This window comes from Somniosus microcephalus, chromosome 34 (assembly GCF_052327205.1).
Source record: "Somniosus microcephalus isolate GS21.2 chromosome 34, FLI_Smic_1.0, whole genome shotgun sequence".
Lineage (NCBI taxonomy): Eukaryota > Metazoa > Chordata > Chondrichthyes > Squaliformes > Somniosidae > Somniosus > Somniosus microcephalus.
Window position 1 is genome coordinate 20,335,776 of NC_141020.1, and position 23,298 is coordinate 20,359,073.

At 52.2% G+C, this 23,298-nt stretch overlaps 1 protein-coding gene across 2 annotated transcripts in view; it reads left to right on the plus strand.

The window, feature by feature from the left end:
- The first annotated feature begins 650 nt into the window (after window positions 1-650).
- Window positions 651-23,298, plus strand: part of rasgrp4 (RAS guanyl releasing protein 4) — a 217,179-nt gene continuing 194,531 nt past the window's right edge. Inside the window, exon 1 of one of the 2 annotated variants that reach the window (XM_085973565.1) lies at window positions 651-1,214. In XM_085973565.1, coding sequence (XP_085829691.1) covers window positions 1,192-1,214 — 23 coding nt within the window. In that variant the 5' untranslated portion in view covers window positions 651-1,191. The remainder of the gene's footprint in view (window positions 1,215-23,298) is intronic. The other variant, XM_085973563.1, reaches the window with a different exon arrangement.

The window sequence follows — 23,298 nt, forward strand, 5'->3', positions numbered from 1 at the left end:
AGGAATTTCCAGACTTAAAGATCAGACTGTCCAGTCCGAGACTGGAGGGGAGGAACCCCAGTCCAGATGGACTCGAAAACTAAACATAAACATTCCCTGTCTCAGCTGTGGGATGGCAGCGTGCAGTGAGTCACTGGGATCCTGAGGTAGCAGGGTCAGGTTACAGTAGCTGGATGGAACAGCTCCCTTCTCTCTTCCTCTCTCACACTCTCTCTCTCTCGTTCTAACTTTATCTTTCTCCCTCTCTCTTTTTCTCTCTCTATCAATCTCTCTGCCCTTTTTCTCTCATTCTCACTCTCTATTTCTCTCTTAATCTCTCTGCTCTCTCACTCACTCTCCTCTCTCGCCCTTTCCCTTTCTCTCTGTCTCACTCGTTCTCCTTCTCTCTATCTCTTTGACTCTTCCTCTTTCTCTCTCTCTCTGATTCTCTCTCTCTTTAATTCTTTCTCTCTCTCCCTCTCTCTTTCTCTCTCATTCTCTCTCCTTTAATTCTTTCTCTCTTTAATTCTTTCTCTTTCTCCCCCCCCTCCTCCTCCTCCTCCTCTCTTTCTCTCTCTCTCCCCCCCCCTCTCCTCTCTTCTCTCTTCTCTCTTTCTCTCCCGGTGATTGCAAAGAAGGGTCTTGGCCAGTTACAGGAGCCTGACTCCGCTCTGTTCCAGTCTCAATCTGCCCTCCTTGCCTCATCTACTGCCCTGTGCAGTAGTTAGCAAAAGAGAGAGAGAGAGAGAGAACAAGTTGCCTTTGATGATGAAGTGCAGTGTCGGCAGTGCAGCGTTGAACAGGATCTGAAGGACTCTGTCCCGTGCATTTCCTGCCCCCTGTTTGGGTGAGTCGTGATGAAAACAGATCTCCTGGTCCTCAAAGCCCAGGAACTGGACAACCTCAGGATGGGATCAGCACAGACACCGTCTGGCTGGCCAGCGCTTCGGACACTTCGACATACAACAAGTTCCTGCTTCGGGTTGAGTCGAGACCAGTTCCTGAATTAAGAGAGGGAGGGAGAATTGCGTCAGAGTCAAATTAGAGAAGTGAGAGACAGTTGGTGTCTTGTCAAAGGAGCTGTAACTACTCTGAGAAGTAGCCGGTGAAATTGAAACATGAATAAATGAAAGAGGAGGAGGAGGCGAAGGCAGTGGAGGCAACTTTCGAGTATTTTCTGCCTGGTTATATTTCCAGGATAAAGAAGCAAAGATGAACCGCAGAGACAGTAAGAGGTGAGAGAGAGAGACGTGCATCCCCTTCACTCGGATTGCTGTCTCCAGATCTTTGGGCTGTTTGGTGTTGGTGTAAATTTCAACCTCGTTGCATTGACCCAGTGTTGTCTGAGTGAGGTGTTCAGCCTGGTACCGTCACTCTGTCTGTGTGTGTGTCTGTCTGTCTGTCTGTCTGTGTGTCTGTCTGTCTGTGTGTCTGTCTGTCTGTGTGTCTGTCTGTCTGTCTGTGTGTCTGTCTGTCTGTGTGTCTGTCTGTCTGTGTGTCTGTCTGTCTGTCTGTCTGTGTGTCTGTCTGTGTGTCTGTCTGTCTGTGTGTCTGTCTGTGAGGACAGGTTACAGTCCCACAGGCAAGGGGAATTGATATTGAGACAGCAAGAGAGACTCAAAAGGCAAAGTCGAATCCTTGTGCCTGACTCAAACTTTAACTTGAAAAGGAATGGAGAATGTCAGGTTGTACAAAGTTGTTCTGTGTTTAGTTTGCTGGACGAAGTGGCTGCTTATATTGGACATGACAGCAGGTGCTTGGCTCTGTCTACATCACCACTAGAACTCTGAGAGTTCACTGAGAGCCTGTATCCCTCCCCCGCCCCCCCCCCTGTCTCCTCTCCCCAGCCCACCACCCCCTCCTCTGCCCCCCGTCTCCTCTCCCCTCTCCACTCTCTCCCCCACCCCCCCTCGTCGTCTCCTCTCCCCAGCCTACCACCCCTCTCCTCTCCTCCCCGCCCCGCTCTGCTCCGCTCTCACCCCCACCCCCCTGCTCCGCTCTCACCCCCACCCCCCCCACTCTGCTCCCACCCCCCCCGCTCTCACCCCCACCCCCAACACCCCGCCCCGCTCTCACCCCACATCCCCGCTCTCACCCCCGCTCTCACCCCCACCCCCCCCACGCTCTCACACCCACCCCCACCCACCTGCTCTCACACCCACCCCCACCCCCCCCGCTCTCACCCCACCCCCCCGCTCCGCTCCCACCCCCACCCCCCCGCTCCGCTCTCACCCCCCACCCCCACATCCCTGCTCTCACCCCCACCCCCCCGCTCTCACCCCCACCCCACCCCCCCGCTCTGCTCTCACCCCCACCCCCCCGCTCTGCTCTCACCCCCACCCCCACCCCCCGCTCTGCTCTCACCCCCACCCCCACCCCCCCGCTCCGCTCTCACCCCCACCCCCCCGCTCCGCTCTCACCCCCACCCCCCCGCTCCGCTCTCACCCCCACCCCCCCGCTCCGCTCTCACCCCCACCCCCCCGCTCCGCTCTCACCCCCACCCCCCCGCTCTGCTCTCACCCCCACCCCCACCCCCCGCTCTGCTCTCACCCCCACCCCCACCCCCCCGCTCTGCTCTCACCCCCACCCCCACCCCCCCGCTCTGCTCTCACCCCCACCCCCACCCCCCCGCTCTGCTCTCACCCCCACCCCCACCCCCCCGCTCTGCTCTCACCCCCACCCCCACCCCCCCGCTCTGCTCTCACCCCCACCCCCCCGCTCTGCTCTCACCCCCACCCCCCCGCTCTGCTCTCACCCCCACCCCCCCGCTCTGCTCTCACCCCCACCCCCACCCCCCCGCTCTGCTCTCACCCCACCCCCACCCCCCCGCTCCGCTCTCACCCCCACCCCCACCCCCCGCTCCGCTCTCACCCCCACCCCCACCCCTCCGCTCCGCTCTCACCCCCACCCCCACCCCCCCGCTCTCACCCCCACCCCCACCCCCACCCCTCCGCTCCGCTCTCACCCCCACCCCCACCCCCCCGCTCTCACCCCCACCCCCACCCCCCCCGCTCCGCTCTCACCCCCACCCCCCCGCTCCGCTCTCACCCCCACCCCCCGCTCCGCTCTCACCCCCACCCCCACCCACCCCCGCTCTCACCCCCACCCCCACCCACCCCCGCTCTCACCCCCACCCCACCCACCCCCGCTCTCACCCCCACCCCCCCGCTCCGCTCTCACCCCCACCCCCGCGCTCCGCTCTCACCCCCACCCCCCCGCTCCGCTCTCACCCCCACCCCCCCGCTCCGCTCTCACCCCCACCCCCCCCCCCGCTCCGCTCTCACCCCCACCCCCCCCCCCGCTCCGCTCTCACCCCCACCCCCCCCCCGCTCCGCTCTCACCCCCACCCCCCCGCTCCGCTCTCACCCCCACCCCCCCGCTCCGCTCTCACCCCCACCCCCCCGCTCCGCTCTCACCCCCACCCCCCCGCTCCGCTCTCACCCCCACCCCCCGCTCCGCTCACACCCCCACCCCCCCGCTCCGCTCACACCCCCACCCCCCCGCTCCGCTCTCACCCCCACCCCCCCGCTCTCACCCCCCCGCTCCGCTCTCACCCCCACACCCCGCTCTCACCCCCACCCCCCCGCTCTCACCCCCACCCCCAACCCCCCCGCTCTCACCCCCACCCCCAACCCCCCCGCTCTCACCCCCAACCCCCCGCTCTCACCCCCAACCCCCCCGCTCTCACCCCAGCCCCCCCGCTCCGCTCTCACCCCCAGCCCCCCCGCTCCGCTCTCACCCCCAGCCCCCCCGCTCCGCTCTCACCCCCAGCCCCCCCGCTCCACTCTCACCCCCACCCCCCCACTCCGCTCTCACCCCACCCCCCCGCTCCACTCTCACCCCCACCCCCCCACTCCGCTATCACCCCCACCCCCCCGCTCCGCTCTCACCCCCCCCGCTCCGCTCTCACCCCCACCCCCCTGCTCCTCGCTCCCCTCCCTCCCACCCTCTCTAACACCTAACCTCTAACCCCCCATCCCTCCTGCTCAGCGCTCCACCCCCTCAGGGTATTGGGCTATTTTGCAATGTTTAAGCACCTGTTTCAGTAGCTGTGCCTGATGAAATGTTTTTGGGAAGCTGTAGGAAGTTAAACAGCCGAAATATGCATTTTGGTGCATGGTGTACTGAACCTTTTCATCGACTCCCCTCAATGTCATCAATGACAGCTGGGGAATACCATTTAACAACACAAGTAGCTTGCATTTACATAGCACCTTCTAACACAGTAAAAAGTCCCAAATTAATCTCCGAGCCACATAAGGAGATATCCGGGCAGGTGACCAAAAGCTGGGCCAAAGAGGTAAGTTTTAAGGAGCGTCGTTAAGGAGGAGAGAGAGAGAGAGGTAGAGAAACAGAGATGTTTGGGAAGGGAGTTCCAGAGCTTAGGGCCTAGACAGCTGAAGGCACGGCCGCCAATGGTGGGATGAAGAAACCAGGGGTGCGCAAGAGGCCAGAATTGGAGGAGCGCAGAGATCTCGGAGGAAAAATATCATCCATATCACTCAACTGCTGATTACACATACTGGGGACAAACAAACATATTACTCTGTAAATAAAGGTAGAAGGAAATGCTAATTCTTTTCTTTTCCAATTTTCTCCTGAAGGCTCTGACTCTTGCTGGGTTTTGGTTCAATGCACACGTCCCTTCCTCCAGTACTTTGGCCAAGTGAGCCTTCTTTAGTTCGGGAGCCGAGGGATCGAGTGGCAGAGTGGCGAGTGACACGACCAAGCCCCAATCCGGTCCTCGCCTGACATCTGCACTGTCCTCTCACTGGACGGCAGGGTCACTAGGCAGCAGGGGTCAAAGGACAGGGTAATGCATCTGGGGAGGGCCAACAAGGAAAGGGAATACACATTAAATGGTAGGACACCGAGTAGTGTAGAGGAACAAAGGGACCTTGGAGTGCATGTCCACAGATCCCTGAAGGTAGCGGGCCAGGTAGATAAGGTGGTTAAGAAGGCATACGGAATGCTTGCCTTTATTAGCCGTGGCATAGAATACAAGAGCAGGGGGGTTATGCTTCAACTGTATAAAACACTAGTTAGGCCTCAGCTAGAGTACTGCGTGCAGTTCTGGTCACCACATTACAGGAAAGATGTGATTGCACTAGAGAGGGTACAGAGGAGATTTACAAGGATGTTGCTGGGAGTAGAGAATCTTAGCTATGAGGAAAGACTGGATAGGCTGGGTCTGTTTTCCTTGGAACAGAGGAGGCTGAGGGGAGACCTTATTGAGGTGTATAAAATTATGAGGGGCCTAGATAAAGTGGACAGAAAGGACCTATTTCCCTTAGCAGAGGGGTCAAAAACCAGGGGCACAGATTTAAAGTAATTGGGGGAAGGTTTAGAGGGGATTTGAGGGGAAATTTCTTCACCTGGTGGGGGTCTGGAACTCACTGCCCGAAAGGGTTGTAGAGGCAGGAACCTTAACCACATTTAAAAAGTACGTGGATGTGCACTTGGGATGCTGTAACCTGCAGGGCTACGGACCAAGAGCTGGGAAGTGGGATTAGGCTGGATAGCTCTTTGTTGGCCGGCGCGGACACGATGGGCCGAAATGGCCTCCTCCGCGCTGTAACTTTCTATGATTACAGGACAGCAGGCGTCACTGGACAGCAGAACATCTAGTTGATTTTTTTCTCCCCATGCTTTTCTCTGGCCAAAAGAACATCCATCTGCTGCCCTGGAGGAGGTCAGTAGACCAGAAATTGAGTTTGGGGTCTACTGGTCTGTGTGGCTCAGCCTCCTCCCTCGCAGCTTATTTCCTTGAGTCGAAGCTACATTGATGCACAGATAGGGATTGGCTGGACACTGTACAACAGGATGGGGCCCAGATACTGTGTACAGCAACACGCCAGTGTCCCAGCACTGACTGAGTGTCCCAACACTGACTGTGTGTGCAACAGGACTGAGTGTCCCAGCACTGACTGTGTGTGCAACAGGACTGAGTGTCCCAGCACTGACTGTGTGTGCAACAGGACTGAGTGTCCCAGCACTGACTGTGTGTGCAACAGGACTGAGTGTCCCAGCACTGACTGTGTGTGTGTGTCACAGGACTGAGTGTGTGTAACAGGACTGAGTGTCCCAGCACTGACTGTGTGAGTAACAGGACTGAGTGTCCCAGCACTGACTGTGTGTGTGTGTGTGTAACAGGACTGAGTGTCCCAGCACTGACTGTGTGTGTAACAGGACTGAGTGTCCCAGCACTGACTGTGTGTGTAACAGGACTGAGTGTCCCAGCACTGACTGTGTGTGTAACAGGACTGAGTGTCCCAGCACTGACTGTGTGTAACAGGACGGAGTGTCCCAGCACTGACTGTGTGTGTGTGTAACAGGACTGAGTGTGTGTAACAGGACTGAGTGTCCCAGCACTGACTGTGTGTGTGTAACAGGACTGAGTGTCCCAGCACTGATTGACTGTTCCAGAAGTTGAGTGTAGTTGTAGTTTCTGTACGTTAATTCTTCAAGTGTGTTATTCTAGTGGAAAAATGTAGGGAGGCCACAATTGCTGACAGAAAATGCTGAGTTCAGGGAAACAAAATCAGCCCTAATGATGCTTCCTGACTGTCAGACTGAAGTGCATGGTGTAAAGACATTTAACTGTTGTACCCTCACAGAATATGATGCAAAATATCTTTGTAACCTCCTCCAGCCCTGCACCCCTCCAAGATCTCCGCGTTCCTCCAATTCTGGCCTCTTGCGCATCCCCAATTTTAATCGCTGCACCATTGGCGGCCGTACCTTCAGCCGTCTAGGCCCTGAGCTCTGAAATTCCCTCTCCGCCTCTCCACCTCTCTCTCAAGCTTTTGGTCATCTGTCCTAATATCTCCTTACGTGACTCAGTGTCAATTTTGCCTCTGGTAACTCTATAAATGCAAGTTATTGTTGATGCTAGAAGCCCGATGAGGTTCACGGGCTTATCTGGAGTTGAGTTACTGAGAAATCAGCTTCAGAGAAACACTGCGTGAATCACACTCTCACTTTCACTTCCACGTTCAGTGGTCCTGTATTTTGATATACTGCAGGGAAACGTTTAAAGAGCATCTGTGGAAGATACCCCAGACACTGAGGAAGTATTGGACCCTCGTATAAGATGCATCCCCAATCCAAACAGGAGTATAAATGCCCAGTCTTATACACGCGAACACATGGGCCTAGAAATCGTAGGGTTTAGCGCTGGCCCTTAAGGCCCGTTTTGGTCCCGCGGCGGTCGCCATTTTGAGCAGGCCGGCAGCGCTGCCCTCGCCTGAGCGCTCGCGGAAAGTATTTTAATTAGCAGGAGCGTGCTTCACCAATTGGTCCGCCTTGGAGCTTGCCCCACTCCTCTTCCCGCCCGCTCCAAAGCACGCCCCCTGCAGGCAGCCGTTGACAGCGGGGCGAGGCGGGTGAAAGCGGCGGTGAGCTGGAATCCATACAGCTGGGATAACCGTTAACCATTGAGAGCTATTGGAGTGAAAACTGCTTCCACTGGGATGCATCAAATCTCCTCCCTGGTCAGTCAAACAGTTGTAGGAGGTACGATAGCAAAATACTGTGGATGCTGGGATTCCGAAATAACAACAGAAAACGCTGGAAAAACTCAGCAGGCCAGGCAACATCCATGGAGAGAGAAACAGAGTCAATGTTTCGGGTCGAAACCCTTCGTCAGGACTGAAAAAACACAGGAAATGAAAGATTAAAAGGCCAGTTTGGGGGCTGGGAAATGGGGATGAAAGAACAAAAGAGAAGGGAAGAGACATTAAAAGGTATTCAAAACCAGACGAGATGGTGGTAGGACTAGTGGAGACAAAAGACGGCTCTAGAGTAGGTGTGAAATGCGCTGGCAGAATGGGAGACAGCTGCCATGTGGGAGAGAAAAAAAGGGGGAAGGGTCAAAACAAAGGTGTGGAGAAAAAATATTTAAAGATGTAATAGGAGCCGAGGTTATGATCTGAAATTGTTGAACTCGATATTGAGTCCGGAAGGCTGTAAAGTGCCTAATCGGAAGTTATAGGAGGTAAATACTTTTTAAAAAGAAAGACTTGCATTTATATAGCGCCTTTCACGACCACCGGACATCCCAAAGCGCTTTACAGCCAATGGAGTACTTCTTTTGAAGTGTAGTCACTGTTGTGATGTGGGAAACGCAGCAGCCGATTTGCGCACAGCAAGCTCCCACAAACAGCAATGTGCTAATGACCAGATAATCTGTTTTTAGTGATGTTGATTGAGGGATAAATATTGGCCAGGACACCAGGGATAACTCCCCTGCTCTTCTTCAAAATAGTGGCCATGGGATCTTTTACGTCCACCCGAGAGAGCAGACGGGGTCTCGGTTTAACGCCTCATCCGAAAGACGGCTCCGCCGACAGTGCAGCACTCCCTCAGCGCTGCACTGGGAGCGACAGCCTAGATTTTGTGCTCAAGTCTCTGGAGTGGGACTTGAACCCACGACCTTCTGACTCAGAGGCGAGAGAGAGTGCCACCCACTGAGCCACGGCTGACGCCAATAAACGGTATTGTACGACAGTTGTAATAATCTCAGGAAAAATCAACGCTGCATTTCCTTCAAAGTTATACATTCGGGTTTTCTTGTTTAGGAACTGATAAAATGATGTGCAAAGTTTGGAAGTTTGCTTTTAAAAGGCTGGACAGCATATTCTCACCAAGAGTTCTTCAAAAGTCTGCTGTTGTTGAAAATTTAATTGAACTTTTTTGTGCACCATTTACTCCAGTGAACTCCAGACCAAGAGTTCACGTTCCCCTTTTTTAAAATGTATTTCCATTGATGCCTCATGCAACTGTTCAAGGACATCTGTGCCACAGTCTTCTGTTGTGTTTCCAGTCACAGTCCCTCCAGATCTGAGCCTGTGCTTTAAGAGCCACTCGCCAGGGAGTGTACCAGGCTGCAAGAAAGTGCATTCCCATCCCCATTCCCCCTCCCTCACCATGGCGGAGCACAAACCTCCACCACAGCAACCGTCTGCGGTGAAAGATCTGTGGCAGCCAGCGAAGGTGGGAGTGCCAGGCAGTCTGGCAACCCCACACGAAACCCAGAGAAAGGGCCGCGAAAGTAACCGGGGGCGCCGTGGACAAACCAAAGCCTCCTGACGCGCTGCAACGCACAGCGCTCCAACCCTGCAAGGGCCGTCGGCGGACTCGATGCTTCCTGACCCAGGGACCGTCACCAAATGATTGGACGCGTGCCCGAGGATGCCGCACCGAGCCTTCAGACCCGACTTTCGCCCTTCTGCTGAAGTTAGCGCTGGAAAGAGCACCCCAGATTCACACCGGAAGTACTGGGCACAGTTTTGTGGTCTCCTTTATCGAAGGGAGGATCTACTTGCCTTGTAGGTGGTGCAACGAAGGTTCACTAGATTGATTCCTGGGATGAGAGGGCTGTCCTATGATGAGAGATTGTGTAGAATGGGCCGATACTTTCTGGAGTTTAGAAGAATGAGAGGTGATCTCATTGAAACACAAGATTCTGAGGGGGATTGACAGGGTAGATGCTGAGAGGTTGTTTCCCCCTGGCTGGAGAGTCTAGAACTAGGGGTCACAGTCTCAGGATAAGGGGTCGGCCATTTAAGACTGAAATGAGGAGGAATTTCTTCGCTCAGAGGGTTGTGAATTTTTGGAATTCTCTGCCCCAGAGGGCGGGGAATGCTGAGTCATTGAGTATATTCAAGGCTGAGATCGATAGATTTTTGGACTCTAGGGATATGGAGATCTGGCGGGAAAGTGGAGATGAGGTCGATGATCAGCCATGATCTTATTGAATGGCGGAGCAGGCTCGAGGGGCCGAGTGGCAGAACAGGCTCGAGGGGCCGAGTGGCGGAGCAGGCTCGAGGGGCCGAGTGGCGGAGCAGGCTCAAGGGGCCGAGTGATGGAGCAGGCTCGAGAGGCCGAGTGGTGGAGTAGGCTCGAGGGGCCGTGTGGCGTAGCAGGCTCGAGGGGCCGAGTGGCGTAGCAGGCTCGAGGGGCCGAGTGGCGGAGCAGGCTCGAGGGGCCGAGTGGCGGAGCAGGCTCGAGGGGCCGAGTGATGGAGCAGGCTCGAGAGGCCGAGTGGTGGAGTAGGCTCGAGGGGCTGTGTGGCGGAGCAGGCTCGAGGGGCGGAGCAGGCTCGAGGGGCCGTGTGGCCTATTCCTGCTCTTATTTCTTATGTTCTCCACTCCGCCCATGTAAAGCAGCAGACAGCACCAAAATGCCGGTACTGCCTGCGCTCTTCCTGCCCGCGGCCGTTAGCCTTGGCCGGCGCTGTTACCGGCAGGTTTTCCGGCCTACTCGAACTTCTAGGCCACGGTAACTAGGGGAAACGGAAATGGTCACAATTGTGCAGTAGGGGGCATTGCTCTGAGATTGGGGCGGTAGCACGTTAATGGGGCGGCAGAGGCATCTAAGCCATGGGGTACCTGACCTCGCTGTGCCCGACACCGGTACTGGCTGCTTAAAACACGAACGGGTCTCTTTCCCAGCACTGAAATCCCGCGCCTTTTAACGAGCACAGCATTCACCAGGAGTATATATTTCTAAAGGGAAACCCTTGCAGCAGTGACATCGCAGCTCGCACTCCTGTGCGTTCTGGGTAGGATGACATCACTGCAAGAGGCCTGCTTTCTGTAGATAGGCCGAGAAGTTTTCCACCGAATATTTGCTAATAGATAAAAATGTTTTTTTTTGTTTTCAATCTTTATTTTGCCTCTGGGCTGCTGAAAGCTCGGCAAAGGATGATATTTGAGTCGCATCTCACCAAACGAATTTCTAATACCAGGGGCATTGGGACACCAGTTTAATGCTGAACTTTAGACTCTGTTTGGAATCATTTAAGCTTTATATGTCCGGAGTTGTGGCAAAATTATTTTTCGCCCCGTAGAGAAAGACTTTGACAGTGTCAGCTACAGCTCAGTGGGCAGCACCCTCGCCTCTCAGTCAGAAGGTCGTGGGTTCAAGTCCTTCTGACTGAGAGGGGAGTTCTCCCCGGTGTCCTGAGCCAATATTTATCCCTCAATCAACATAACAAAAACAGATTATCTGGCTATTATCACAGTGCTGTTTGTGGGAGCTTGCTGTGCGCAAATTGGCTGCTGCGTTTCCCACATTACAACAGTGACTCCACTTCAAAAAGTACTTCATTGGTTGTAAAGCGCTTTGAGCTGTCCGGTGGTCGTGGAAGGCGCTGTATAAATGCAAGTCTTTCTTTTCCTTTAGTTGCATTTTTATAGCACCTTTCGTGACCTCAGGAAGTCCCAAAGCGCTTTACAGTAAATTAAATGCTTTTGAAGTGCAGTCACTGTTGTAATGTAGGAAACGCGGCAGCCAATTTACGCACAGCAAGCTCCCACAAACAGCCATGTGATAATGGCCAGATCATCTGTTTTAGTGATGTTGATTGAGGGATAAATATTGGCCCCAGGACACCGGGGAGAACTGAAATAACAACAGAAAATGCTGGAAAAACTCAGCAGGCCAGGCAACATCCGTGGAGAGAAATTAGAGTCAACGTTTTGGGTCGAAACCCTTTTTCAAAACTGGAAAGTAAATGAAATAGATCGAAGGCAGGGCTGGGGAGGGAACAAAAGAAGTGAAGAGGCATTAAGAGGTATTCAAAACCAGACAAGATGGTGGTAGGACTAGTAGAGACAAAAGACGGCTCTAGATTAGGTGTGAAATGTACTGGCAGAATGGGAGACAGCTGCCATGTAAAAAAAAAAGAGGAAAGGGGGGGGGGAAGGGAAAACCCAAAACAAAGGGGTGGAAAAAAAATATAAGTAAAAATGTAATAGGGGCCGAGGTTATGATCTGAAATTGTTGAACTCGATGTTGAGTCCGGAAGGCTGTAAAGTGCCTAATCGGAAGATGAGGTGCTGTTCCTCGAGCTTACGCTGAGCTTCCGTGGAACAATGCAAGAGGCCGGTGAGGTCCGAGTGGGAATGGAGCGGTGAATTAAAATGACAGGCGACCGGAAGCACTGGGGAGAACTCCCCTGCTCTTTTTCGAAATAGTGTCCGTGAGATCTTTTACATCCAGCTGAGAGAGCAGACGGAGACTCATCCAACAGACGGCTCCTGCACTGGGAGCGTTAGCCTAGATTTTTGTGCTCGCGTCTCTCGGAGTGGGACTCGAACCCACACAACCTTCTGGGTGCTGCCCACTGAGCCACGGCTGACACGGAACTCTCGATTGTTAGCTGCATCTGTTGGTTAAATAGCCTGCCGGCACTCGAGCAGAGAGGCCGGCCACCGCGGTGAGGTACTGGAGGGCAGGGTGAATGTGGTGGGGAGGGCGAGAGAGCGGAGCTCGGAGGTGCGAGTGCACAAAGACTGATTTCATCCTCTGCTGTGAAAATAATCAGTATTTACACTAAACAGCACCGGGTAGAGTGGTTCAGCTTCTTCAGTCTAATCTGTGCGGTGAACAAACGATTTTTTTGATAACTGTAGTCACAGTTTCAGTATGAATTTAAATGTCAGCTTGCCTCAGTTTGTAAGAAAGAAAGAGTTGCATTTATATAGCACCTTTCATGACCTCAGGACGTCCCAACGCACTTCATGGCCAATGAAGTACTTTTTGAAGTGGAGTCACTGCTGTAATGTGGGAAACGCGGCAGCCAATTTGCGCACAGCAAGCTCCCACAAACAGCAATGCGATAATGACCAGATCATCTGTTTTAGCGATGTTGATGGAGGGATAAATATTGGCCAGAACTCCCCCTGCTCGTCTTCAAACAGTCCCACGGGATCTTTTACATCCACCTGTGAGGGCAGACAGGGCCTCGGTTTAATGTCTCATCCAGAAGACGGTAGATTTCTTATCTGATTCAGAAGGCCATGGGTTCAAGCCTCTCTGCAAGACATGAGTGCACGATCTAGACTGCCACTTCATGCAGTATTGAGGGAGCGCTGCATTTTTTCCCAGGGGTCCCGTCTTTCGGATGTTACATTAAACTGAGAACTCATCTGCCAGTTTAGGTGGGTGAAAAGATCCCATGCACTGTTCTGAAGAAGAGCAGGGAGTTCGCTCCGTGTTCTGGCCGATACTCCTCTCTCAACGAACAGCCCCAAAAACAGATTAACTGGCCTCTCATCTCATTTGCTGTTTGTGGGATCTTACTGTGCACAAATTGGTTGCTAAGTTTGCCCACATTATTGCTTTTTTCTACCCTCGAATTTTTTCTTCTCTTTTCTAAAATCCCCAGATTCATGCTGGGGTACAGATCCATAGCCACCTGGCCTCCGGTACCTCAACCCATTAGCCATTCTTGACATGCAGGTATAAAACAGGAGTTATTGGTGGGCTATTCAACTCTGGAGGCATCACACACACACACAAACAATTACTTTCCAGCAGGGGTTAGTGGGCAATGATCTGGAGTGGGTCTGTGGTCTGGAGTGGGTCAGTGGGTCGGCGGTCTGGAGTGGGTCGGTGGTCTGCAGTGGGTCAGCGAGCTGGAATGGGTCAATGGTCTGGAGCGGGTCAATGGTCTGGAGTGGGTCAGTGGTCAGTGGTCTGGAGTGGGTCAATGGTCTGGAGTGGGTCAATGGTCTGCAGTGGGTCAATGGTCTGCAGTGGGTCAATGGTCTGCAGTGGGTCTGTGGTCTGGAGTGGGTCAGTGGGTCGGCGGTCTGCAGTGGGTCAGCGAGCTGGAATGGGTCAATGGTCTGCAGTGGGTCAATGGTCTGCAGTGGGTCAATGGTCTGCAGTGGGTGTGTGGTCTGGAGTGGGTCAGTGGGTCGGCGGTCTGCAGTGGGTCAGCGAGCTGGAATGGGTCAATGGTCTGCAGTGGGTCAATGGTCTGCAGTGGGTCAATGGTCTGCAGTGGATGAGCTTTCTCCCTGATAGATGAAGGACGTTGAGGGGCATCTGTGGAGTCCCGACTACAGCCAGACCGGTGAGCTGATTGGAGAGCGGCCTGGGCTGATTTAACAGCACTTGTCCCTGTGCAGCAGCTGCACGGAGAGTCGGTGAAGAGGTGTGACAGCGGGGAGGAACAACCCGGAAACAATGAGCACCCTCAGCAACGGCCCGTGGAGAAGTGTCAAACAATAAGACGGCCAGTTCAGACAAACGCGAATGTCGGAGCAGTGAGAAATGTAATCACGAGACTGCAGGACCAGTGCTGCGGTTAGACTCTGCGCTGAGAATAAACACATGGGCTCCTCCCACTTGGCTGGGCTCCGCCTGTCGCTCACTGACTGCACGTTTGGCCCCAGCCCAGCTAGTCGGGGTGTTGTAATAAGAGTTGAAGTTGTTTTCCATGTCAGTGGCTGCAACTCCTCGAGCAGGAACCTCTTGACCGCAGCAGTCACCCTTTTGTGAATTTGGAGCCCAACACAGCAAATGTGGCCATTGCTGGGGATTGGGACCTGCTGAATTTTTCCAGCATTTTCTGTTGTTATTTCGGATTTCCAACATCTGCAGTATTTTGCTATCGTACTAGTGTTTGGTTCACTGCCACACCTCTTCTATGGTGTGGAGATGCCGGAGTTGGACTGGGGTGGACAAATGTAAGAAGTCACACGACACCAGGTTATAGTCCAACAGCTTTATTTGAAATCATAAGCTTTCGGAGCGCTGCTCCTTCTTCAGGTGAAGTGGAGAAATGCATAAAGACACAGCTTATATAGTCAGAGAATCATGTCAGATGTTTACAGGTAACCATTCCAACTGCCATTTATCACACCTCGGCAGAGAGATAATCACAGCAGTCAAAGGTGTGAATGGTGTCCAAACAGGTCAGTCAGGGAAACATTACATCAAAGAACAATGAGGTGGGGTCACAAGGGGTCAAATATTGCAGATGCTGGGGTCTGTATGAAAAACAAAAAAACAGACAAAAAACATTTTTTTTGGCTGGAAATCACAGCAGGTCCGGCCGCATCTGTGTAGAGAGAACAAGCCAATGTCGACTCGAGTCTGGATGACCCTGCATCAGGTGGGGTTACATGTAGCGTGACATGAACCCAAGATCTCGGTTAAGGCCGTCCTCATGGGTGCGGAACTTGGCTATCAGTTTCTGCTCGACGATTTTGCGTTGTCGTGTGTCTCGAAGGCCACCTTGGAGAATGCTTACCCGAAGATCGGAGGCTGAATGTCCTTGACTGCTGAAGTGTTCCCAATATTTGACCCCTTGTGACCCCACCTCATTGTTCTTTGATGTAATGTTTCCCTGACTGACCTGTTTGGACACCATTCACACCTTTGACTGCTGTGATTATCTCTCTGCCGAGGTGTGACAAATGGCAGTTGGAAAGGTTGCCTGTAAACATCTGACATGATTCTCTGACTATATAAGCTGTGTCTTTATGCATTTCTCCACTTCACCTGAAGAAGGAGCAGCGCTCCGAAAGCTTATGATTTCAAATAAAGCTGTTGGACTATAACCTGGTGTCGTGTGACTTCTTACATTTGTACACCTCTTCTAGGAATGCCTACCTTGAAGAAGTTCTGCTCTTCTCTTCGATGGGATCTCCGTTTGGCTCTTCACCCTTGTTCATCTTCATTACTTTCAGTTTCCCTTCTCGTGTTTGCTTCGAATACCTATTATTGTCTCTTTTACCTCTTTTGTTTCTTTTATTTCTTTTGTCTGATCGCAGCCCTGCCTTCAATCTATTTTATTTTCTTTCCAGTTTTGAAGAAGGGGTCGACCCGAAACGTCAACTCAAATTTCTCTCCACGGATGTTGCCTGACCTGCTGAGTTTTTCCAGCATTTTCTGTTGTTATAACAGCAATTGTATCTGCATTAAACCTAGTAACACATCCCAAGGCGCCTCACCGGAGCGGTTATCAAACAAAATTTGACACCCAGCCAATATTAAGGAGATATTAGGACAGGTGACCAAAAGCTTGGTCAAAAAAGAGGGAGGTCTTAAAGGAGGGGTGTGGTTTAGGGAGGGAATTCCAGGGCCCAGGCAGCTGAAGGCACGGCCGCCAATGGTGGAGCGATTAAAGTTGGAGATGCGCCAGACGCCAGAATTGCAGGAGCGCAGAGATCGCAAAGGCCAGTAGGACTGGTGGAGGTTACAGAGATAGGGAGGGATGAGTCCACGAAGGGGATTTGAAAAAGGACGATGAGGATTTTAAAATTGAGGCGCAGTCGGACCGGGAGTCAGTGTAGGTCAGCGAACACGGGGGGGGTGATGGGTGAACGGGACTTGGAGCGAGCTAGGACACGGGGCAGCAGAGTTTTGGATGAGCTGAACTTTACGGAGGGGGGGAAGATGGGAGGCTGGCCGGGAGTGCGTTGGAATAGTCAAGTCTCGAGGTAACAATGGCGTGGATGAGGGTTTCGGCAGCAGAATAGCTGAGGTGGGATCGAGTGGGGCGATGATACGGAGGTGGAAGCACGCAGTCTTGGTGCTGGAGCGGACATGTGGTCGGAAGCTCACCTCGAGGTCAAACACAACACACAGGTTCCGCACGGTCTGGCTCAGCCTCAGACCGTTGCCAGGGAGACGGATGGAAATGGTGGTCAGGGAATGGAGTTCGTGGCGGGGACTGAAGACAATGGCTTCGGTCTTCCCAATATTCAGTTGGAGGAAATTTCGGTTCCTCCAATACTGGATGTCGGACAAGCAGTGTGACAATTTAGAGACAGCGGAGGGGTCGAGAGAAGCGGTGGTGAGTTGGAGCTGAGTGTCATCAGCGTACACGTGGAACGTACTGAGAGTCCTCCATCTTAGTCTAACACTAAAGCTTAGATTTTTCTGATCAACGCTATTTTAAATCATAGGATTGCACTGGTGTTAAAATAACGCCATGCGGAAAATCTGGGCTTGTATGTTCTTTGCTTCTGATTGGTGTACTCAGGTTGCTCAACCCAATACCCAGCACATGCCAATAAGCCACATTTTTCCCATTTTAAGCGGACAAATATGCTTGAAAAAATGGTGGTATTGCCTGCAGCCTCCATTACATAGAATATACGGCACAGAAACAGGCCATTCGGCCCAACCAGTCCATGCCGGCGTTTATGCTCCACTCGAGCCTCCTCCCGTCTTTCCTCATCTAAATCTATCAGCGTAACCCTCTATTCCCTTCTCCCTCATATGCTTGTCCAGCCTCCCCTTAAATGCATCTATACTGTTCGCTTCAACCACTCCCTGTGGTAGCGAGTTCCACATTCTCACCACTCTCTGGGTAAAGAAGTTTCTTCTGAATTCCCTATTGGATTTCTTGGTGACTATCTTATATTGATGGCCTCTCGTTATGCTCTTCCCCACAAGTGGAAACATTGTCTCTGTATCCACTCTATCAAAACCTTTCATAATCTTAAAGACCACTATTAGGTCACCCCCTTAGCCTTTTTTCAAGAGAAATGAGACCCAGCCTGTTCATCCTTTCCTGATGGGTACACCCTCGCATTTCTGGTATCATCCTTGTAAATCTTCTCTGCACCCTCTCCAGTGCCTCTATATCCTTTCTATAATATGGCGACCAGAACTGCACGCAGTACTCTAAGTGTGGTCTAACCAAGGTTCGATACAGATTTAGCATAACCTCTGTACTTTTCAATTCTATCCTTCTAGAAATAAATCCTAGTGCTTGTTTTGCTTTTTTATGGCCTTGTTAACCTGTGTCGATACTTTTAGTGATTTGTGTATTTGTACTCCGAGATCCCTTTGCTCCTCTACCCCATTTAGATTCTTATTTTCCAAGTAATATGTGACCGCCCTATTTTTCTTACCAAAATGTAAAACCTCTCATTTATCTAGTTGAATTTAATTTGCCAATTATATGCCCATTCTGCAAGTTTATTAATGTTTCCTGCTGGTCTCCTGGACCTACAGCCCCCATTCCTGCTGGTCTCCTGGACCTACAGCCCCCATTTCCTGCTGGTCATCTAGACTACAACCCCCATTTCCTGCTGGTCTCCTGGACCTACAACCCCCATTTCCTGCTGGTGGTCTGGACCTACAGCCCCCACTCCTGCTGGTCTCTGCGAGCCAAAGGTCCAACTAATGCTGGCAACCCAAACCTGAAGCTTTGAGTTCTGCTGGTCTTCGTGAAGCTAAATATCAGTGTTGTCTGGATACTGAACTCCACCAGGTACTCGGCATCCAGGTAACAACCACTTACCCTGAGTCTGGGAGAAGTCAGTTCAACCACTCATTTGCTGTTCTGATGGTTTACACACATTTTAAACCCAACTCCCATGAAAATGTGTGGATAACCAGGATGTGGACAATTGAGTATTGGACAATGATCATTTGGACGCTCGCACTTGTGGTTGTACAAGTGCATGGATAATTGGGAGTGCAGACAACCAAATGAAAGAAAGAAAGACTTGCATTTCTGTAGCGCCTTTCACGACCACCAGACATCCCAAAGCACTTTACAGTGAAGCACTTTTTGAAGTGTGGCCACTGTTGTAATGTGGGAAACATGGGAGCCAATTTGCGCACAGCAAGCTCCCACAAACAGCAATGTGATAGTGACCAGATCACCTGGGTTTTTTTTTGTTATGTTGATTGAGGGATAAATATTGGCCAGGACACCGGGGAGAACTCCCCTCGGTTTAACGTCTCATCCGAAAGACAGCACCTCCGACAGTGCAGCATTCCCTCAGCACTGCACTGGGAGCGTCAGCCTAGATTTTTGTGCTCAAGTCTCTGGAGTGGGACTTGAACCCACGACTTTCTGACTCCGAGGCGAGGGTGCCACCCAGTGAGCCACGGTTGACACTCTGTGTGTGGATAATCAAGTGTGCAAAAGCGTGAAATGAGCATGCAGATACTTGAGCGTGCAAATAATTGTGAGTAAATCGAACAAGTGGCAAATCAAGAGAGCAGATATGGGGAATGCCGATAATCGGAGCTGCAAAGCCTTATTTCAATTGGGTGATGAAACTGGGTTTGTAACTTGATCATTTCTGCTTAGCTTTTATATTTGATCTGTCTGCCTTACGTCAGAAAACAGTTACCTGCTTGACACGTGTAGTTGCCTATCAGCGGAACAGAGGGGGAGCAGTCATTCAACTTTTTACATGAGCCTAGTTCAAAGCCATTTGCTTCGTAGCATGAGGAAGCGAGGCTTCTGCTCCGCGCTCCTATCAATCAGAGTATGTGAGTCCTCACCATTTACTCTGGGCTGCTCTGATTTGAAACAGACGTATGCCTTCGACGGCAGCAGTACCAGGCCAGACAGCTGTGGTGCAGGCTGCTTTGGATAGGACGTGGCCCCACATTGATGCTTACAGCATCGTCTGAAGGAAGTTGACAGTCCCTCGGACAGTTAGGCAGTCCCTCGGAACCGAGGATGACTTGCTTCCACATTAAAAATGAGTTCTCAGGTGACTGATGAGTCCAATGCGGGACCTACAGTCTCTGTCACAGGTGGGGCAGATGGTGGTTGAAGCGGCCGGTGGGTGGAGTGCTTGGGTTGACGTGCGCTCCTTCCGCTGTTTGCGCTTGGCTTCCACTTGCTCCCGGTGAAGAGACTCGAGGTGTTCGGCGCCTTCCTGGATACTCCTCCTCCACTTTGTGCGGTATTGGATTCCCAGGTGTCGGTGGGGCTGTTGCACTTTTTCAAGGAGGCTTTGAGGGTGTCCTTGAAGCCTTTCCTCTGCCCACCTGGGGCTCTCTTGCCGTGTCAGAGCTCCGAGTAGAGCGCTTGTTTTGGGAGTCTCGTACTGGGCATGCGGACAATGTGACCCGTCCATCGGAGCTGATCGAGCGTGGTCAAAGCGTCGATGCTGAGGATGTTGGCCTGAGCGAGAACACTGACGTTGGTGTGCCTATCCTGCCAATGGATTTGCAGGATCTTGCGGAGGCAGCGTTGGCGGTACCTCGCCAGTGCTTTGAGGTGCCTGCTGTACATGGTCCATGTCTCTGAAGCATACAGCAGGGCGGGTATTACTCCAGAAACACATAGAAATTCCAACACGGAAACAAGCCATTTGGCCCAACCAGTCCATGTTGGTCTTTATCCTTCACCTGGGCAGGAGACCTTCTCTAAGGTGCTCTACCCTGTTCCCATCTCCTTTTACCCCACTTTCCTTCAACCACCTATCTATAACCTGTTCTTAAAGAAAAAACTTGCATTTCTATAGCGCCTTTCACAACCCCAGGCTGTCCCAAAGCCCTTTACGGCCAATGAAGTACTTTTGAAGTGTAGTCACTGTTGTAACATGGCAGCCAGTTTGCGCACAGCAAGCTCCCACAAACAGCAACGAGATAAATCTGTTTACAATGTTGCTGGAGGGATAAATATTGGTCAGGAAACCGAGGAGAATTCCCACTCCGGAGACTCGAGCACATAATCCAGGCTGACACTCCCAGTGCAGTACTGAGGGAGTGCCGCACTGTCAGAGGTGCTGTCTTTCAGATGAGACGTTAAACTGAGGCCCCTCCTGCCCTCTCAGGTGGACGGAAAAGATCCCATGGCACTATTTCGAAGAAAAGCAGGGGCGTTCTCCCTGGTGTCCTGGACAATATTTAGCCCTCAATTAATATCACTCCAATTCTGGCCTTTTGCGCATTCCTGATTTCCTTACCACCACCATTAGCAGCTGTGCCTTCACCTTAACCATTCACTCCCTCCACCACCGGCGCACCGTGGCTGCAGTGTGTACCATCTACAAGATGCACTGCAGCAACTCGCCAAGGCTTCTTCGGCAGCACCTCCCAAACCCGCGACCTCTTCCACCTAGAAGGACAAGGGCAGCAGGTGCATGGGAACACCACCACCTCCAAGTTCCCCTCCAAGTCACACGCCATCCTGACTTGGAAATACATCGGCCGATCCTTCATCGCCGCTGGGTCAAAATCCTGGAACTCCCTCCCTAACAGCACTGTGGGAGTACCTTCACCACACGGACTGCAGCGGTTCAAGAAGGCGGCTCACCACCACCTTCTCAAGGGGCAACTAGGGATGGGCAATAAATGCTGGCCTTGCCAGCGACGCCCACGTCCCAGGACCGAATTTTTAAAAAAGCTGTCTAGGCCCTAAGCTCTCCGCCTCTCTTTCCTCCTTTAAGACGCTCGTTAAAACCTACCTCTTTGACCAAGCTTTTGGTCACCTGCCTTAATATCTCATTATGTGGCTCAATGTCAAATTCCTGTCTGATGATGCTCCCGTCAATCGCCTTGGGATGTTTTACGAGGTTAAAGGTGCTAGATAAATGCAAGTTGCTGTTGTTGTAATTCTGAATACAGTTGAAGATCACCTCCCTGCCACTCTCTCCCAGTTGGATGAAAGAGAGCTGGGCCTGCTGATCCCTCAATGGAAAGGCTGCAGCCTCTCTCAGCGACCTCCTCTGTTTAGATTACCTCCAGTCCTTTTAATGGGCTCGTGTTACCGCAGAGATTAAAGTGTGCTCTCAGGGTAACTGCGTTTATCAGCGCTTGGCGACTCCTCCTGGGGTCTGCGAGCAGGAAAAACAATTAACAGGCTCCCGAGCAGCGAGTACAGTGGGCTCGGGGGAACAGGCCATTGATGTCACAGCTACGTAAAGGCTTGCCCGGCTGAGGTGGTGACCTCTTGCCGGTCGATATACCCCACGATCAGGTACCACCCGAGGACAGGGGCTGGAGGAACCCGTGTCGAGCCATCCAGTGAGTCCCAGCTTCAGTTTCTCCGCTCTGTTCGACATCGAACAGGAGAGTGTGCAGGTTTGGTTGCAGGGCGTGTTACGTAAGGGTTCAGTTCAGAGCGAAGCAAAGCTGAGACATGATACAGAGTGGAGAATTGCAGCCTGAGTGAATAACTGCTTTGTTGTGGAACCTATTCGTGGATTTAAATCCTGTCGGGTTGCTTTGATTGAATTAATTTTTTCTCCTCCCTGGAAGATGTTGCCTCGTCGCTGGTGTAGGGTTCCACTCGGCCAGTGCTTGGCTCGGGTGCCGTTCTGTATGGGGTGAATGTTGGACTGGCTGAGGTGTACAAAATTATGAGGGGCATAGATAGGGTAGATAGAAAGGAACTTTTCCCCTTAGTAGAGGGGTCAATAACCAGGGGGCATAGTTTCAGGGTAAGGGGCAGGAGGTTTAGAGGGGATTTGAAGGAAAACTTTTTCACCCAGAGGGTGGTTGGAATCTGGAACTCACTGCCTGAAAGGGTGGTAGAGGCAGGAACCCTCACAACATTCAAGAAGCATTTAGATGAGCACTTGAAACGCCATAGCATACAAGGCTATGGACCAAGTGCTGGAAAATGGGATTAGAATACACAGGGCTTGATGGCCGGCGTGGACACGATGGGCCGAAGGGCCTCTTTCTGTGCTCTATGACTCTATGACCGTGGCCTTCATTGCAAGAGGATTTGAGTACAGGAGCAAGGATGTCTTACTACAGTTATACAGGGCCTTGGTGAGACCACACCTGGAGTACTGTGTGCAGTTTCGGTCTCCTTACCTAAGAAAGGATATACTTGCCATAGAGGGAGTGCAGCGAAGGTTCACCATACTGATTCCTGGGATGGCAGGACTGTCGTATGAGGAGAGATTGGGTCGACTAGGCCTGTATTCATGCGAGTTTAGAAGAATGAGAGGGGATCTCATTGAAACGTATAAAATTCTGACCGGGCTAGACAGACTGGATGCAGGGAGGATGTTTCCCCGGGCTGGGGGGGGGTCTAGAACGAGGGGTCACAGTCTCAGGATACGGGGTAGGACATTTAGGACTGAGATGAGGAGAAATTTCTTCACTCAGAGGGTGGTGAACCTGTGGAATTCTCTACCACAGAAGGCAGTGGAGGCCAAGTCACTGAATATATTTAAGAAGGAGATAGATAGATTTCTAGACACAAAAGGCATCAAGGGGTATGGGGAGAGAGCGGGAATATGGTATTGAGATAGAGGATCAGCCATGATCATATTGAATGGCGGAGCAGGCTCGAAAGGCCGAATGGCCTACTCCTGCTCCTATTTTTCTATGCTTCTATGCTTTCTATTTGACTGGGGCAGGATATCGACACCAGGCCTGAGGCTGTGCTCGCCCGAACTTCTACCCAGGAGTCACTGACAACGCTCAGCTGCGGGAGCTCGGGCTGAATCGTCCCCTCACCCAGTCCAGGGAAAATGAGGCCAATTGCTGAGAATTACTACGATAGCAAAATACTGCGGATGCTGGAAATCCGAAATAACCAACAGAAAAGGCTGGAAAAACTCAGCAGGCCAGGCAACATCCGTGGAGAGAGAAACAGAGTTAACGTTTCAGGTCGAGGACCCTTCGTCAGAACTGGGAAAAAGCAGGAAAAGGGAATAGATTTTAAAGCAATTTGGAGGCTGGGAAAAGAGGGAGGGGATGAAAGAACAAAAGGGAAGGGTCAGTGATAGGATAGAAAGCAGGAGAGATGAAGAGAGATTGAGAGAGATTGAACGCCAGAGGAGGTGGTGATGGGAC